At 28.5% G+C, this 16,820-nt stretch overlaps 4 protein-coding genes across 4 annotated transcripts in view; 2 read left to right on the top strand and 2 right to left on the bottom strand.

Moving 5' to 3' along the window:
* Window positions 1-18: 18 nt before the first annotated feature.
* Window positions 19-4,058, bottom strand: Phum_PHUM491900 (uncharacterized protein; the record flags this gene model as incomplete). Its single annotated transcript, XM_002430574.1, has 16 exons — window positions 19-96; window positions 197-403; window positions 485-649; window positions 718-888; window positions 977-1,083; window positions 1,167-1,269; window positions 1,358-1,607; window positions 1,683-1,888; window positions 1,966-2,108; window positions 2,178-2,484; window positions 2,587-2,720; window positions 2,811-3,006; window positions 3,090-3,247; window positions 3,336-3,528; window positions 3,611-3,808; window positions 3,900-4,058. 16 exons carry the CDS (start codon window positions 4,056-4,058, stop codon window positions 19-21), a joined length of 2,775 nt encoding a protein of 924 aa, XP_002430619.1.
* Window positions 4,059-5,600: 1,542 nt separating this feature from the next.
* Window positions 5,601-8,455, top strand: Phum_PHUM491890 (uncharacterized protein; the record flags this gene model as incomplete). Its single annotated transcript, XM_002430573.1, has 8 exons — window positions 5,601-5,717; window positions 5,811-5,984; window positions 6,071-6,266; window positions 6,345-6,700; window positions 6,774-6,881; window positions 6,953-7,245; window positions 7,331-8,258; window positions 8,333-8,455. The coding sequence occupies 8 exons, from the start codon at window positions 5,601-5,603 to the stop codon at window positions 8,453-8,455; spliced, it is 2,295 nt and encodes a 764-aa protein (XP_002430618.1).
* A 220-nt stretch (window positions 8,456-8,675) lies between these two features.
* On the bottom strand, window positions 8,676-9,168 carry Phum_PHUM491880 (FK506-binding protein 2 precursor, putative; the record flags this gene model as incomplete). Its single annotated transcript, XM_002430572.1, has 2 exons — window positions 8,676-8,820; window positions 8,891-9,168. The coding sequence occupies 2 exons, from the start codon at window positions 9,166-9,168 to the stop codon at window positions 8,676-8,678; spliced, it is 423 nt and encodes a 140-aa protein (XP_002430617.1).
* Window positions 9,169-10,203: 1,035 nt separating this feature from the next.
* Window positions 10,204-16,820, top strand: part of Phum_PHUM491870 (Phosphatidylinositol-binding clathrin assembly protein LAP, putative) — a gene marked incomplete at both ends in the record, with an annotated part of 14,540 nt that continues 7,923 nt past the window's right edge. Inside the window, one exon of the mRNA XM_002430571.1 lies at window positions 10,204-10,333. Within this exon, the coding sequence (XP_002430616.1) occupies window positions 10,204-10,333 (130 nt within the window). The remainder of the gene's footprint in view (window positions 10,334-16,820) is intronic.

The raw sequence follows: 16,820 nt of genomic DNA, 5'->3' as shown, positions 1-16,820 counted from the left end.
ATCGGAAGACGTAAGAATTTATTTGATTTCACCGAATGATGATGATGATGATGACGTCGGTGGTAATTTTATTTCTTCGGCCATTTCGTTTTCTTTCTGTAAGCGTAATAGAGAGTACGGATTAGAGTTTTTTTTTTTTTTTTTGGTAGAAACAATTCTTCACGTGTTTAATTTAATTTTCAATTTAATTTCTTACTTCTTGATCTTCTAAATCTTGTATGTGTTGAAGTCCAGCACAAAAATGTAACATTAATATGGCCAAAGCTTGAGTTTTTTCATCGCTTTTCCCAATTAGAAAAGCTATTTTCGCTTTGTTCGTTTGATCTTTTTCCACTTGTTCTTCTCTCACCAATGTTGTTCTCGTGTCGGCTTCCGCATTGATTGCAACGTTCAATTTATTTATCTGTAAATTTACATCAAATAAGTTTTTATTTTTTTCCGTTCGATTGGGTTCTTTAACGTCATTTTCCGTTTATTTATTAACCATTTCGTTTATTTTATCCTTTCTTTCGTCCAATTTGAGGTCCTCGTATAATGTTTTCCCCGTTTCTTTGGCAAAATCCATCATGTCACCGGAATCCGATCCGTTTTCCATTAGCGCTTGTAAAAGTTCGGAAATTTCTTCGCTCAACTCCAAAGGAAGAGATGACTATAATAATTTTTTTTGCATAATTTTTGCATTTCTACGATAAAGTCGTCGTTAAATTTAAACCATACCTTTCTGCTGGGAGACGGTGATTGTTGGGGGGAAGGAGGTAAACTTCGAGATTGAGAATTTGAGGACGCGTCACCGGGAAGTGTCAAATTGTTGGCAGAACCCACACGTTTCAATCCCCGACTGGCAACCGTTGCCAAAAGGTTACCGAGTCTTTTTTTAGTAGGAGTCGGCTAAAAAAAAAAAAAAAAAAAAAAAAAAACGAATCAATTACAAAATAATTCCCCTTTTCAAAAAATTTTTAATTGAATGCGTTTATACCTGAGGAGTACTTTCGCGAGATGAGGAACCAGGTTCCGGCGTAAGACTGGCACGAACGCCATCTTCTTCGTAATTATAATTTTCTCCAATGTTTCCAACAGTGGAATCTATCGAAATGGAAAAATCGAAATTAAATTTTTTCGAATTGCAAAATTTAATTTTTAGGTCGAAGTAAAAAAAATTTAAATACCCGAACGTGGAACGCATATTTTATTTGCTTTGCATTTAGCAACGCATTTTTTATGACACGTCATACCACAAATTTTACATTTTTCCGCATCTTTCAACCAAATCTGCAACCACATTAAATTCATCGTTAAAAAAAAAATGATCGGAAAATTTAAATTTTCCCGACGGCAAATCCATCATCACCTTTCTCACCTTTCTCCCACAAAATTCACACTGAGTCGAAGTTTGAAAATGTGTTTTTACAAAATCGTGTTTTCTCTCTTCGAAATCCTGACTGGGTGTTTCCGATTCAGGTGTCACCGAACTAGGTTCGATTATTTCCGGTACGCTTTTAACATTTCCGATCACATCCGGCGATGGATGAAATTGAAGAGTGAGTATAATATCTCCGTAACATAACAATGGAATGAAACCGTTGTGACTTAGTAAAGGATGATTTCGTCTAGAAAAAAAAATTATTTTTTTTTCCAAAACCATCATCAAGTTATCAGGTGAACATGTCTCTTTAAATACTCACACGTTACTGGCGGAAAAACTATCAGGAGGTTTTAATTTTAAACATCTTAATGTATCGTAAGCATTTAAAACTTCACTTAATGGAATGTTTACGAAACCTAATAACTTATCGGTATTGGAATTACATTCGTTATATTTAACATTTATATTAATAAATCTATCATCGTTTTTGACCGGACATATTACAACTTCTTCAAATTGTATAATCTAAAAAAGACATTTTTTATAAATCAGTCACGATGCCAGACAACCTTACAACAATGGGTTTTGTATTCGTTTCTCACTTGTTTGTTAAATAAAACTTTCGATTTGTAAAGTTTCAATATATTTTCTGCTTCTTCTTCGTTAATTGTTTCTATGAGTGAATTTGACGGTTTACCAATATCAGATGCAGGTCGTTTCATTTGACTTTTGTTTGAGGAAGAACCTGAATAAAAAACGGACATTTTAAAAGATTGTTTTTTAATGAGACTAAAACAACATTTAATTTACTTACTTAATGTGGAATTAATACTACAACCATCACTTTCAGATCCTTTACGCCTACGTAAACTTAATGAAAGAGGAGAAGAAGGTAGGGAATGAGATTCTATATTATCATTGAAATTTTCAATTACTTTATCACGAATTTTTCTCTCTGCTCTAATTGTAAATTGTACGGCTGCTGATTTAATATATTTTTGAACCTGATTTATCGAAGTTATTTTTTTACCATCTATGAAAACTATTATATCCTCTCGTTTGAGTCCAACCTCTCGACTGCTAGGAATATTTTGATTTAAATCTTCGACAAGAATACAATTCTAAAACAATCAAAATTTTAATCAGTGTTAAGAATTTTTTTATCAATTATTCTTTATTGTTCCCCCTCCCCCTTCCCCCTCCCCCCTCCAAACAAAACTAACTTGATTTTTGTCTTCTAAATATTCTTGCTTGAAAACAAAACCCATTGTTTGAAAAACGCTTTTCGTGATAACAATATCAATTAAATAATAATTGTTTTTGCCATAATTGATTATATCTATCCATGGCACTCGACCTAGAACAGAATGATTTACAATAAGTTATTTGGAAAAATGCAACATTGTAATGAATATTTTTATTTTATCGAATAAAGTTTGTTCCACACCTATGCCACTGGTGCAAAAAACTTCCGACATTTCTGGAGCAATTTCATTTAATCTTGTTACTTTGTGAATGATCATATGAAGTTGTCCATTTGGAATTTGTTCCGGTTGAGTACTATTTTGAGAAGATGTAAAAAATGGCTTGTATCTTATTTTGTAATTAGGCAATGTGTGTTTTTTTTTCAGCGTTTTTTTAATCTGCAATTAAAAACATTTGTAATTCATCACTTATTGATAAAGAGTTTTATAAGTTACCTGTTTTTGATTTATTTTTGAAATACCTGACTAGAAATAAAGTTTGTGATTTGTTGGAATGGTCTTCCTTGGAAATATGATTCAACATGAAGTTCAATTTTAGGTTCGTTAAAAAATGTGAAAGACCAGTGGGAATAAGGCAAACGAGTAAATTCTAATCTGCCTTCTCCATATAATTCATTAACTAAAATTTTTAAATTTAATAAAGTAATCGATAATTAAATAAAAAAAAAAAAAAAAAAAAAAGGGGGAGAAAAAAAAAAAAAAATTACTTTGAATAGAAATTAAAGCTGCTTTTCCTAAAAGCATGTTAGCTTCTACAACTAGTCTAAAACCTCCTGAATAATTGACATCTAGTTTTAAATCCAACACATCAATATGAGAATAATCTTTATTGACTTTAACATCTTGTATTGATATATTATTTAACACTGGAAATTCTGAACCTAAATCAATTTCAACAATCTAACAAAAAAAAAAAAGAAAAGAATCAATGTAATTATGGTTAACTGAATATTTAAATATTAAGGTAAAATTTATATTTTACCTTAATATTTCCAACCATTTTTCCAATCGTCGATTTAGATAATAATTCTTCAAATTCTATGCATAATTTTTTTCGAAACCATAACCTAATTTTTTCAGTGTCTCGAAGCTCGTGAAATAAAAATTGAAGCATTAAATTTAAAGAAACGCAGCTTTCTTTTGTGACAAGCTGGTTACAATGTATAACATCCAACAGAACCTAAATTAAGTAATTTTGAATTTAAATTTATTACCACTAGTTGAAAACAATTATAATAATAATTATTACAATGCAACAAAAAAATGTTTACCTTGGGTAATTGAAAAGGTTCTAATTTTATTTTTTTTTCTGGTATGGTAGCTCCTTGCTGCTGGAAATATTTTATGTATACATAATACTGAAAAATCAGAGTTATTAAAACTCCTAGACATATTGAACATAATACTGTTAAAATCCATGATATGAACATGACTTTTACTGTGCATTCCGTGATTTTAAACTAATAATAAATAAGGAACCTGAAAAATTTCAAAAACTTTGAGGATTTCGTTTTACTAAGTAATATCGGTTTTACTTAATTTTTTTTTTTTTTTTTTTTTTTTTTTTTAAATACTTACCTGTTTTAATTAAAATAATTAAAAATTAATTTTTCACTTGTTTTACCATATTGTTAAGGCAGTTGTCATAATTAAAAAATTGAGTAATTTACATCAATGCCACTAAACCACAAAAAATTATTCACCACTGACATAAGGTAATAATTTATAAAAAAACAATTACATTTGAAGTGACCATGTAAGGATATCTACAATTTCTATTAAAAACAAAAACGAGTATATTTAGAAAGACATATTGAATATTGTTAAAAAAAAAACTAATTTTCATCGCAAACTAATTGTTCGTGACATTTGATCGGTAAATTTAAAAAAAAAAGAAAAAAAAGAAAGAAAAAAATTTATTTTTTTTATTTCTTGCCTTTTAGTTTTTTCTAGTCATTGTCCACCCAATAAATAAAATATTTAAAAATTACTATTTAATTTGTTCATAACTATGTTCTGCCGATAGTATTAAACATATGGTACTTGACTAAAATTTATTTGTAAGTAAATTTTATTTTGTTATTTTTTTCTTGTCAACATAATTAGAAAATTCTAATTCCACTGCAATTTTTGTAATTTTCCGTGTGCCACGATAAAAAAGGTACAAAATTCTATAATTTTTATGAAAGTAAATATCAGTTTAAAAAAAAGTTGATTTTTTAAAAATATGTAATTATGTCTCTGTTTCCAGCCTATTCAGACTTATCTGAAAATTCAAATAACGAACATTCTAAAAGTATTTTAAAAAAATTTGTAATTAAAATTATTTTTTTAGTTTACGAAGAAATTTGAAATTATTTTTTACTTTCAGATGAAAACGATTGGCTCGCCAACAGTAGCTTTCCTGTACCAAAAAGCACATTAGATGATAAAGAAATAGTAAATGATAATAATAATGATAAAAAGAAAAAAAAAGTATCAAACAGACCATTTCCAAAACGTAGAAAGAAAAGAAGAATAAAAAAATTAATAAAAAACTTGAACGAAAATGCCGATAAAGTTCAATATTTGGATAGAAATGGATTATTAATTATAGATAAATTAGGGCTATCAGGTTTAGCTAGAGTTCATGTTGTACCCAAAGAAATTAGACCCATGTGAGTAACGATAAAAACATTTAAATGCACTTTATATATATAATTTATTTTTTTTTATTATTTCAATTTTACTGCTTTATTATTTAAGCTTTTCAGTTTTTTTTAAATAATTTTTTTTCAAGTTTTAGAAATCAATAGTTAATTAGTTATAAGATAAGATACTTGATGACGAATTGTTTCCCTCGAAAATGCTTTAAACAATAATTTTTTTACAGGTATACACGAATAAAATCGGGACTATTTCCGAAAAATCTTTTTAAAAAAAAAAATAAAAAAATAAAAAGATATTTTAGAAATGTAAGTACAAAAAGGAAAATGGAAATAACATTAGAAGATGAAAAACTTGCTTGTAAAAAAGTAAAAGAATTTAACCAAAAATTGGCCGATGATCCGCACAATGTTAATCTGTGGATTGATTTTGTAAATTATCAAGTAATTACTTTTTTTAAAAAAATTTTTTTTTGTACATAAAATTATTAAAAAATTGATTTTTCCTATTGGATTTTTTTATATTTTTATTTACAGGATGAATTTTATCATTATCAGCATTTTACATACAAAACAAAAGTTGAAAGAGACAGAGCAGCTGCACAACATAAATTAAATATATTAGACAAAGCTGTGAAGCATAATCCGGGTAATAGCGAATTACAGACTTTGTGGTTAAAAATAGGCACTAATGTTTTACCTTCAGAAGAAGTAATTTTATTTTTTACAAATTTTTTTTTTTTTGACATAAATTTTTTTTTCTCATAACTAAATATTTTTATTTTTGTTTATTTCAGATGTCTCAAAGAATTGATTCTATATTGTCTGATTCAGGAGGTACCATGATTTTATGGTTGGGATTAATGACAACTACTCAGTACTCGTTAGCTCGATGTACTGTACCATCAGTTTCTCAACTGTATGAAAAATTATTATTAAATTTTCAAAATGAAAAAAAATTTGATATTTATTCAAGAGATAAAAATGTTCTAGGTATATTTTACATACATGTATATTTATTATTTATTTATTTATTTTTATGTTATTATGAATGGATTTATTTTTTTTCAGAATTATTATTTCATTATGGCAGGTTTTTGGATAATTGCGGTCAGTGGGAAACATTATGGACAATAATAAAAGTAGTTTTGCAATTCAACACGGATGTTCAACTAAACATAGATATACCAGTTGATGAAAAAGTAAAAGCTCTCGAAGATGATGTTGTCAGTAAGGAAAAACAAGCTGTTTGGAAACTTTGGAGTCAGTTGGAAAGAATAAGAGAAGGCTTACATTTCTTGCCGGATGCTGATTCAATCGATTATCCTCAACGTTGTGTATTACCGGAAAACATTGTAAATTTTACCTGGCATTTTCATCCGGATCTTCATTTTCAACTAATTGTTACATTTATTATTTTACTAAAGGTATAAAAAACATATTTTTGGAGAAAAGTTTATCTTTGCAATAACTTATATATATATAATTTATCATTTTCAGGTTCCTTTACTACCATCTTCGAATACCATTTTAAAAACATTGGTGCCAAATCGTTTATCATGGGTATTTGATTCACCCGAATATTTTTTATCGTCGGTATTAACGTCGGTAAGTAAATTAATATATTTAAAAAACATTTTTTTATTTTATTTTTTATCACCACTCGATAATTTTTTCAGCCTGCCTTAAGTCTTCAGTTTGATTATTTACAATCGTTGACACAACTCAGTAGAGGGCCTCAATATTTGAGAAATCTCTTTGGACAAAATGAATTTTTAGATTTAATAACATTCACATTTAAACAATGTTTTCAAATTTTACATGGGAAACAAAAAATATTTATAGGAATTTGGTGGTTAAGATTCGAAAGGTGGTTACACACACTGAGTAGTCTTAATTTATCCACATTGCCAGACAACAGGAAGTCAGCCAAAGATTTTTTTAAGGAATTTTTAGAAAATCCAGAAAATAGGTGAGAAAGAGAGAGATAGAGAGAGTATAGAACAGCAGGAAAGGCTTTAACTGGAGAAACTTACAATTTATTTTGTTTTTTTTAGGGAAAATTTATATTATTACAACGAATATTGTTTGTTGCAATATAAAAAAAACAATCCTTCGAATTGTATAAAAATTTTAAAAACGTTAATATCATCAAAACCGCCCGTTTTGAAATTGGAAAATCACGAAAGAAATTCTCTCATGACGGTGTACAGAACGTATTGTGAAGTTTTGATCGGTGAAGATCAAAGGAACGACGCAATAAATTTATTAATAAATTTAGGAAATGGCGTCAGTTTCGATAGCGAAGTCAACATACATTCTCTCGTGCAAGCAGAAAAAACATTTAAACAAACGAGTATCGAGTTAATTGGAGAGTTAAATTGTACCGAAGAATTTCCGCTGGAGGATTTATTGTTACCCAATTTTATTGTCGATTGGATTTCTTGTTACATGTGGTTAATCTCTCTGACGAAAACATCATCATGTTTGAAAAATTGTTATAACGAACTTTTCAATTTGCTCGATGGTAAAACCGCCGGTACGTTGACAGAACAAATAAAGGAAAGTTTGTGGGAGTCGGTTTTGTCAATCATTTGGAAATATGAAAAAACGAATTTTTTGTACGTTAAAACAACACTTCAAACGGTTTATTTATCGTATCCGGAAAATTTAAAAATTCTTAACTTTTTGGCAAATAATTGCATCGATATTAACACGTTATGGCTGTCGATAAATAAAATTTTTCTCTCACGTCCATCGACGACGAGCTCCGTTTTTCTAACGTGCGTGGCTTTGGATAAATTCAACAAAGACAAAGACGTTTACCAAAACAGAATGAAAAATTTATTTAATAATTTGGCATCGGGTGAAGGGAAATTATCTGCAATCGTTCACTGTTTGAGATTAAGATATTTGTTTGAATATGCGAATGAAAAACTTGAAGTTGCTCAACTTCAAGCCATAGATTCATGTCCGTGGCATAAGGTTTGTTATTAAACCTTACAGGTATGTTTAACCCTTTTTAATATATATCATGTACAATAAATATTTATTTTTAGGGTGTCTACATGGAAAGTATATTATTATTACCAGCTAAACTAATGCAATTGACTGATATTTTAGTCGAAAAAGAATTGAAGATTCACATTACACCAGATGAAATTCAGGAAATGAGAGATTAAGGAAAATTTCTCGAAAGGGTAATCACACTTGTATTGAAAAAAATCATTAAAGAAGGAGTTTGTAAAGATCAATGATAATTACAATATATACAAAATTTAAGGCCATTATAATTAAGTTTATTTTGTTTTTAAATATTCCAAATCAAAAGACATTCATCATTTATTTATTTATTATATTGAAAAAGTAACATTTATTTGTTCTCGAGAGAGAGAGTGAAAACTACAATTCTTCTTTTCTACTAATTTTAACAAGCTCAACTTCAAATGTTAGTACAGCATTTCCAGGGATTCTAGGAGGAGCACCAGATTCTCCATATCCCAATGAGGGAGGAATCAACAATTTTCGCTTTTCTCCTTCGCACATTCTGCAAAAGGTAATTGAATTAATTATATGAAATTAATACTTGTAAAACTTATTTTGAATATCGTACAAACCCCATGAGTCCTTGATCCCATCCTCGAATAACTTGTCCAGATCCTAAAGTAAATGTAAAAGGTTCACCTCTCGGGTAGCTGCTATCGAATTCTTTTCCATCTTCTAATGTGCCTGTGTAATGCATGTGAAGCAAATCTCCTTTTCTCGATTTCATTTTACAATTTTCAACTCTTTTCTTAATTCCTATTTGAAGTTTTTTAACATCTCCTTTCGACTCGACATTAATTAATAATGTCAAGAGTAAAATAAAATTTCCAAACAATATTGTGAAATTCATTTTTTTTTTTAACCGTAATTTAGAAAAAAAAATTGTGATTGTTGTTCACCTAATGAGGTTAATTCACATTAAAATTTTTATCCCAAGTTAAAAAAACATTCTTATCAGAATGAAAATTAATCAAACCTTTTGATTAACAGATAATTATACTAATTTTTAATTCATAAAAAAAAAAAAAAGTTATGATTGAATATTGATATATTACACGTTTTTTAATAAGAAATTTGAATGTAGTTACCAAATAATTTATTTATTTAATAACGGTAGCTTTACAAAAATCAAAAAATAATTTCAAAATAAATTTAAATAAAATTAAAATTCAATGTTTATATCAATAATAATACTATCTGAGACACTTAAGTTATCAAAATATTAATCACTTATTTTAATAATAGTAAGTAGTAAATAATCAAAAAAATTTATCGCGCGAAAACGTATTTTTTTTTTCTTTTATTTAAACTTAATTTAAACAAAATTTCAAAGAAAAAAAAAAGGGGGAAAAAAACTTGATGGAAAAAAAATTTAAATTTATAATTTACACCGGTACAGGCTTTAAAATATTAGTCATCAAACTTTTCATATTTATAGAGGGCGGTGATATTTATGCAGTCGCCGTTTTCTCATTGTACTTTCAGTATAATAACTGGTCGTCGTTTGTAAGTTAACGAAGGTGTGCCGATATCGTTTAGAAATATTATTATTATTTTATTATTTTTTAATTTAGTCATTTAAAAAAAAAAAAAAAAAAAAAATTTTTTTCCATTCGGTTATTTATTTAGCATGAATTTTATTTATTTTTTTTAAAAAATAAAATAAAAAAAAAAAAGAAAAATGTTTTTACCGTGGTTTTCGATCTTTTTTTATGAAAAAAATTGTGACGTCACTATCTACCACTTTACGCCGCCATTTTAATTTGTGCCAGTGAAATTCGAGATGTATAAATATTTTATTTAATATAAATTCGTGTCTTTTTATTCACGGGGGAGTGATCCCCGATAATTATTTACTAAGTGAATAAAACAAGGAGAGTTTATTATGGCTGGTCAAACCATAAATGACAGATTGCTTGCCGCGAGACACAGTCTTGCCGGCCAAGGGCTGGCAAAATCCGTTTGTAAAGCTACAACTGAAGAATTAATAGGACCGAAGAAAAAACATTTAGATTGTAAGTCACATTTTAAATGTAATTATAATAATAATAATTTTCTCACTCATTAATCGGAGACATTTTGTCGTTATTGATCGCTTTTCAAGCAGGTCATCTAACTTGACGTATGCTGGTTCTCACTTGTGCTTGTCAAGATTATTCTTGTTCTTCCTTATTCTTTAAATTAACTCAATCCAACTCGAACAATTTTTTTATTTCTTGAATACCAATAAAACTCGTTATTGAAATTATAACACACTATTGTTATATAATTTTTTTATAATGTATTAATGGAAAGTTGTTTTTTTTTTTTTTTTTTTTTTTTTTTCTGAACAGAACTCATACTTGTTCGTGTCAGTTTTTTTTTTTTCCTAGGCAAATGAATTGCATAAGACCTTAATAACATTAGACAAAAAAAAGGGCCTTTTTATATATTTATACAATTTTATGTTGCTCTCCTATAAATAGATTACATTAAATCTCAAATAATGATTACAATCATAAAAGTATTTCTCTTTTTTTTTTTTTTGCATACATTTATACATATTTTTTCATTTCGAGTAAATTCACAATTTTGTCTTTTCGAAAAAAAAAATTTATTTGTTAATACTTTTAATTATATTTACTTTCTTAATAATATTTGTGTGTGTGTGTGTGTGTGTACACCTAATGTGTAAATTAAAGCCTGTTTATTTTATTATTATTATTATTAATTTTTAAAAAAAACCTTGAACCCTGTAAAACTTGTTCAAGAATTTAAATCGAGAAATGAAGGAAGAGAAGAAGAAGAAAAAAAATTATTATTATTATTATTAATATTTAAGAATTTATTCCTTTTTTATTATTATTATTATTATTATTAATTCATTTAAACAATAGATACTGTAAGCTAGTAATCCAACCAACCAGCCACACACATACACAATATTGTACATAAAGCAAATGAATTTCTATTGAATTTTTAATCGAGTCTTTATCCATTACATTAATATGTAAATTGAATTCTAATATTTAAAAAAAAAAAAAAAATTTCTTACTGTCAGTAATTTTACATTGAATCGAAAAGGATTTTTTAAAAAATTTTTTTGTACTTTGCAAGAAAAAGTAAATGTGCATCTCGATTAAAATGAAAAAGTATGTATTGATGTGTATGAAAGTATAAATTTAAATTTATTTCATGTTTAACAGCTGAGTTAGCATTTGATGGACACAAAAAAAAAAAAAAAAAAAAAAAAAGTTGAAACGAGTTTGTCTTTTAATGCAGTTTGAACACACACAACCATTCAGTTTTATTATTCGACATTAAGAGAGTGAGAGAGAGAGAGAGAGAGAGAGAGTGTGTGTGTGTGTGTGTGTGTGTGAGTATGAATTTGCAAATTTTATTTTGCTGTTAATTTATTTTAAACTAAGAGTTATCAAAAAAAATATTAATAGTTGATTAGTTAGCAGTAGGAAAATAATTTTTTTTTTTTTTTTTTAAACTTGATTTTTTCATTATCACATCGATTTTTCTTTTATATCGGTTTCTTTTCTTAAATGGGTGATGGGGAGAGGAAGGTGAGGGAGGGCGGTGGGTAGAACATGGAATAAACACTTTCTTTCTCTCTCTCTCTTGTCGTAATTAAAATTTTCTTTATTATTGGCAACTGCTTTATAATTTTCAATACAAACATTGATATCGATTAAGAATAGAAACGCGAGTAGTAATGGAAACAACGGTAAAGAAGAAGAAGAAAAAAAAAAAGTTGATGTTAGTGAACGCTAAGAATTTTTTTAATTTTTTTTTTTGAAATTTATAAGTTTCATCCTCGGTTTCAAAAAAGAAAAAAGAATAATAATAATAATAATAATAATAATAACGATCGTTTTTTTTCGTTGACGGAGAGATTAAATTGGGCGCAGATAAAAATTCGTGACTTAACCAGGTGCCCGATAGAAACTCTTCGTGTAAAAAAAAGAAAAGAAAAGAAAAGAAAAATAATTTAACGACGTTATGAAGAAGAGAGAGAGAGAGAGAGAGAGAGAGAGAGAGAGAGAGAGAGAGAGAGAGAGAGACAAAAAGATACATAAAGACGAAGTTCAAAATATTTTCTTTTGTACCTGAGTTTGAAAATTTGATTTCGTTTTTTTTTTTTTTTTTTTTTTTTTTTTCCTTAAAAAAATGTGACGTTTGCCCGGCAAAAAAACAAGAAAAAATTACGTGGAAAAAATAAATAAAGAGAGACAGAGAGAGAGAGAAATTTTTTTTTTTTTTTTTTTTTTTTTTTTGGAGCCCCCGATAAATTATTAATGGTATTATTATTATTATCATCATCAATAAGTCCCAATACGGAATTTAAAAAAAAAAAAAAAAAAAAAAGACTTATTGGTTTAAATGTAAAAAAGAAAATAAAAAAGTTTCAGTTGTGTTGTAATTTCCATCGTGTTGTCAGATCGATAAATTTTTTTTTTTTTTTTTCTAAAACGACGACTTCGTAATGGAAATTTTATATTTTACATTCACGTTTTATTTAAAAAAAAAAAAAAAAAAGGGGGGGGGAGAACTCAAATTGTAATGTTAAATAAATCCCTTTCCCCCTTACCCCCCATTTGCTAATTTTTTTTTTCGTTTTTTATACGCCATATTACTTAATGGTCTTCGTAAACTTTCTTCCTTCTTTACTTCTTTTTTTTTTTTTTTTTCACTTTATTAATTGTGTGATGAAGTGGTGATGGTGATGGTGATGGTGGTGGTGGTTGTAGTGGTGGTGGTGGTGGTGATGGTGGTGGTGGTTGTAGTGGTGGTGGTGGTGGTGATGGTGATGGTGATGGTGATGGTGATGGTGATGGTGGTGGTGATGGTGGTGGTGGTTGTAGTGGTGGTGGTGGTGGTGATGGTGATGGTGATGGTGATGGTGATGGTGATGGTGGTGGTGGTGGTGGTGGTGGTGGTGGTGGTGTCGGTGTCGGTGATGATTAATACAAACTTTGTTGCGGCTTGAATGAAACGGTTAAAATTCAAGAATGATCATAAGTTTGTTGTTGTTTCGTTTTGTTTCGTTTTGTTGTTGTTTTAACTGTCCTGATAATTTTTGATTATCGTTTACCTACCTACCTTCATACCTACCATTAAAACAAACAACCGTTTAAAAATTTCCGATAATAATTTTCATTTGTTTCTTGTGTGTGTGTGTGAGAGAGAGAGAGTTATCAACGAATTCGTTTTTTCTCTCTCTCTCTCGTCATGTTTTTGTTCTCTACGTGATTGAAATTCGGCGTCAACTCTCGTCGTCATCATCATCATCATCATGTTCATCACCACCGTGACAATCACATCGATCGATTTTCCGATTTTCTGTTAGCTATTAAAACGAGAAAATTTTTCATTCCTCAACTCATTGTTATTCTACTCATAGTCGTCGTCGTCGTTGGTGAAAAACGGTTGAAAAATACATACATTAAAAAAAAAAATTGCGTGAATACGTGGATAAAAATTATTATTATTATTATTATTATTATTATTATTATTATTATTATTATTATTATTATTATTATTAATATTCGCATTTTTGAATTAAAATTCGGTTTCCGTGTTTTCGAGACTGAACAACACACACACACGCTGGTTGGGTTCACTTTTTGGTATTGTTTTCAAATAAGAAAAAAAACGTTGTTTGAAAGAAGAAGAAAAAATAAAGAACCTGATTGGATAACTTCCATATAATTATTCGTGCGTTGCTTCTGGCAGGTTTTTTTATTATTATCATTATTATTATTCTTTGCAGAATGTATGTTTGTGTGTGTGTATTATTTTTATTCGCAGAAAATTATGAATGTGTTTTCCCCATCCTCCTCTCTCTCTCTCTCTCTCGAGTAAACGTTGACGTCAAACAAATCGTGCGTCTCTCTTTACCTATTAAATATTTCATTAGATAGACAGACATCTTCATGAAACGAAAAAAAAAAAAATAATAATAATAATAATAATAATTCGTCGTGGTGAATTCGGTTGTGCGTGTGTGCGTGTGTGTGCGCGTGCGGGATTCGTTTGCAACAAACAGTTTGTTCATAGAGATAATATTCGATGGGGAAAACGGTTTTGCAGGTTTAAATTTTTTTTTTTTTTTTTTTTTTAAGGACCTTTACCGATTGGACGTTAATAATTGAATGGCGAGAGATGATGATCCGGTCGTGGGTGTGATTGTCGGAGTTGTTATCATTTATCACTGCGTTCTGTGACCTTGGATTATTAACGCTTTTAGTAATTTTTTCCAAGTCGTTTTTTCGAGATATCTCGTTTCTTGTTCGTTTCTCGCTTCCGTTGTCGCCGCACCATTTTGTTTTTTTTTTTTTTTTTTCTCCTCGTATCCTTTCCTTTTCTTTCACCCGAATTGTCGAACGTGGGGAGGGGAAGAATGAATTTTTCCGTTTGAACAAAATTACAAAGCAAAGGAAGGTGGGGAAGGCGTGAAAATATAACGTCAGCTGATAACTCGCGAGTAAGTTATACCTACACGGATTCTGATCTAATTAGAACTCTTAATTACTTTAATTTTTTAATTTACTCTCCGAGAGAAAATGAATTTTTAAATAATTCGCCATGTTGCCATCGTGATACCCGGCTTTGGGGGGGGGGGAAGAGGGTGGAGGGTCGTGACTTATAATATCCTTACGCCGATTATTGATTGTAAATTTTTTTTTTTTTTTTTTTTTTTCGGGGAGTTTGATAGTGTTTTGTGATCACGTGATTAAAATTTAATATATACGCGAGCATTTTACTTATACAAAAAAAATCACTGAATCACTGTTGTTTTGAAATTTTTGTGAATTTTCTTCTTTTTTTTTTTTTAATGTTTTTTTTTGTTTTTTTCTTCTTTCTTCTTCCTTTTTTTTTTTTTTTTTTTTTTTTTGATTTTTTTTGTAAATTTGTTTTTGAAGGCTAAGGAGGAATCAAAATTCTTTTGCATCAATCGTCGAAATCGATATAAATGTTTTTCTGTTTTTTTTTTTTTTTTTTTTGTTTTGAAAAAAACAAAACTTTTTTTTTTTTTTTGTTATTTGTTATTGTTTTAATTTACTGTCTCTTTTTTTTCTTTTTCTCTCTCTCTCTCTCTCTCTCTCTCTCTCTCTGGAATTAATTTATCGATTTTGAATATCCCGGGGGGTGGGCGTGGGAGTGGGAGTGGGAGGGGGGGAAAAACAACTTTAAAGTTTTTACATTATTTTATTTTCTCTTTCTTTTTTAACGACGTGCCTTTTTTTCGTTTTTATTTCAAAAAAAATAAATAAAATTTCGTAATCAAAATGTTTTTTTTTTTTGCATTGCATTGCTGATAAGTAAATAATAATAATAATAATATTGAATCGTATGAATTTTCGCTTATTCGAAAAATAATGTAAAAAAAATAAAGAAGAAAAATTAAATAAATAAATAAATAAATATTGCGTGCGTGCGTGTGTGTGTGTCTCGTTCTATGCCGATTATTTTATTTCTTAAACGTTGTCAAATTTATTTTAGTAAAAATAAATATTTATAAATATATCTGTATGTTTGTGTGTGCGTGTGCGTGCGTGTGTGTGTTATCAGGGAGAGAGAGAGAGAGAGGAGTGTGTGCGCGCGTGTGCATTTTTTTTTTTTGTAAAATCGATATTGCTGTAAAAAAAAAAATGGAAAAGGAGACGATGAATGTTTTGAAACATAATAAGTTAATTTAATATTTAAATTATCAATGTTATGTGTTACGGATTATATCGATGAGAGAGAGTGAGAGAGAGAGAGAGAAAAAGAGAAAATTTTCCTTTTTTGAAAAAATGGCGAGGAAATCTAAAAAAAAATATTGTTTTTTTCTCTCGTTCGTTCGACTCTCCATTCGAGATATCGATTTACGGTTTTTCGATTTTCATTTAAAACCTCGTCGCATGAACGTCGTAATACTAAACAAATGTTATTGCATGTATTTATTATTATTATTATCATTTGTTGTTGTTGTTGTTTTATTAACTGATTGCATTTTGTAACTTTTTTTTTATTTAATTTTTATCAATCGTTTTTTTTTTTTTTTAATGTTTATTGCACGTTTTCGAGTTCATTTTTATTTAGCCTTATTCGATTATTATTATTATTATTATTATTATTATTATTATTATTATTATTATTATTATTATTATTATTATTATTATTATTATTATTATTATTATTATTATTATGTTTCTTGCAAAAAGGTCAATCGAGATGTGAAATGGATGATAAAGATTGAACATTTTTTTATGCGCTATCGCGGTCATGATTTACTCCCGCGTGTTTTTTTTTTTAATGTATTATTTGTTTTCCTGCCTCGGAAAATTTCTTTCTTTTTTCCCCGTAGTAAACGAATTACTTATGACCGAATTAGTTTCCGCGTTTTTGCCTATGTCGGTAAAAAAAAAAAAAAAAAAAAAAAAATGGCCTAGTCGGAGTCGACCGGTGTTAACGAACTATCTAGAAACATTTTTGCCAGGGTCAAATCAATTACATGGGTAAAAAAAT

This window comes from Pediculus humanus, genomic scaffold (genome assembly GCF_000006295.1).
Source record: "Pediculus humanus corporis 1103172108260 genomic scaffold, whole genome shotgun sequence".
Lineage (NCBI taxonomy): Eukaryota > Metazoa > Arthropoda > Insecta > Psocodea > Pediculidae > Pediculus > Pediculus humanus.
This window is presented reverse-complemented; position numbering and strand designations above follow the sequence as displayed.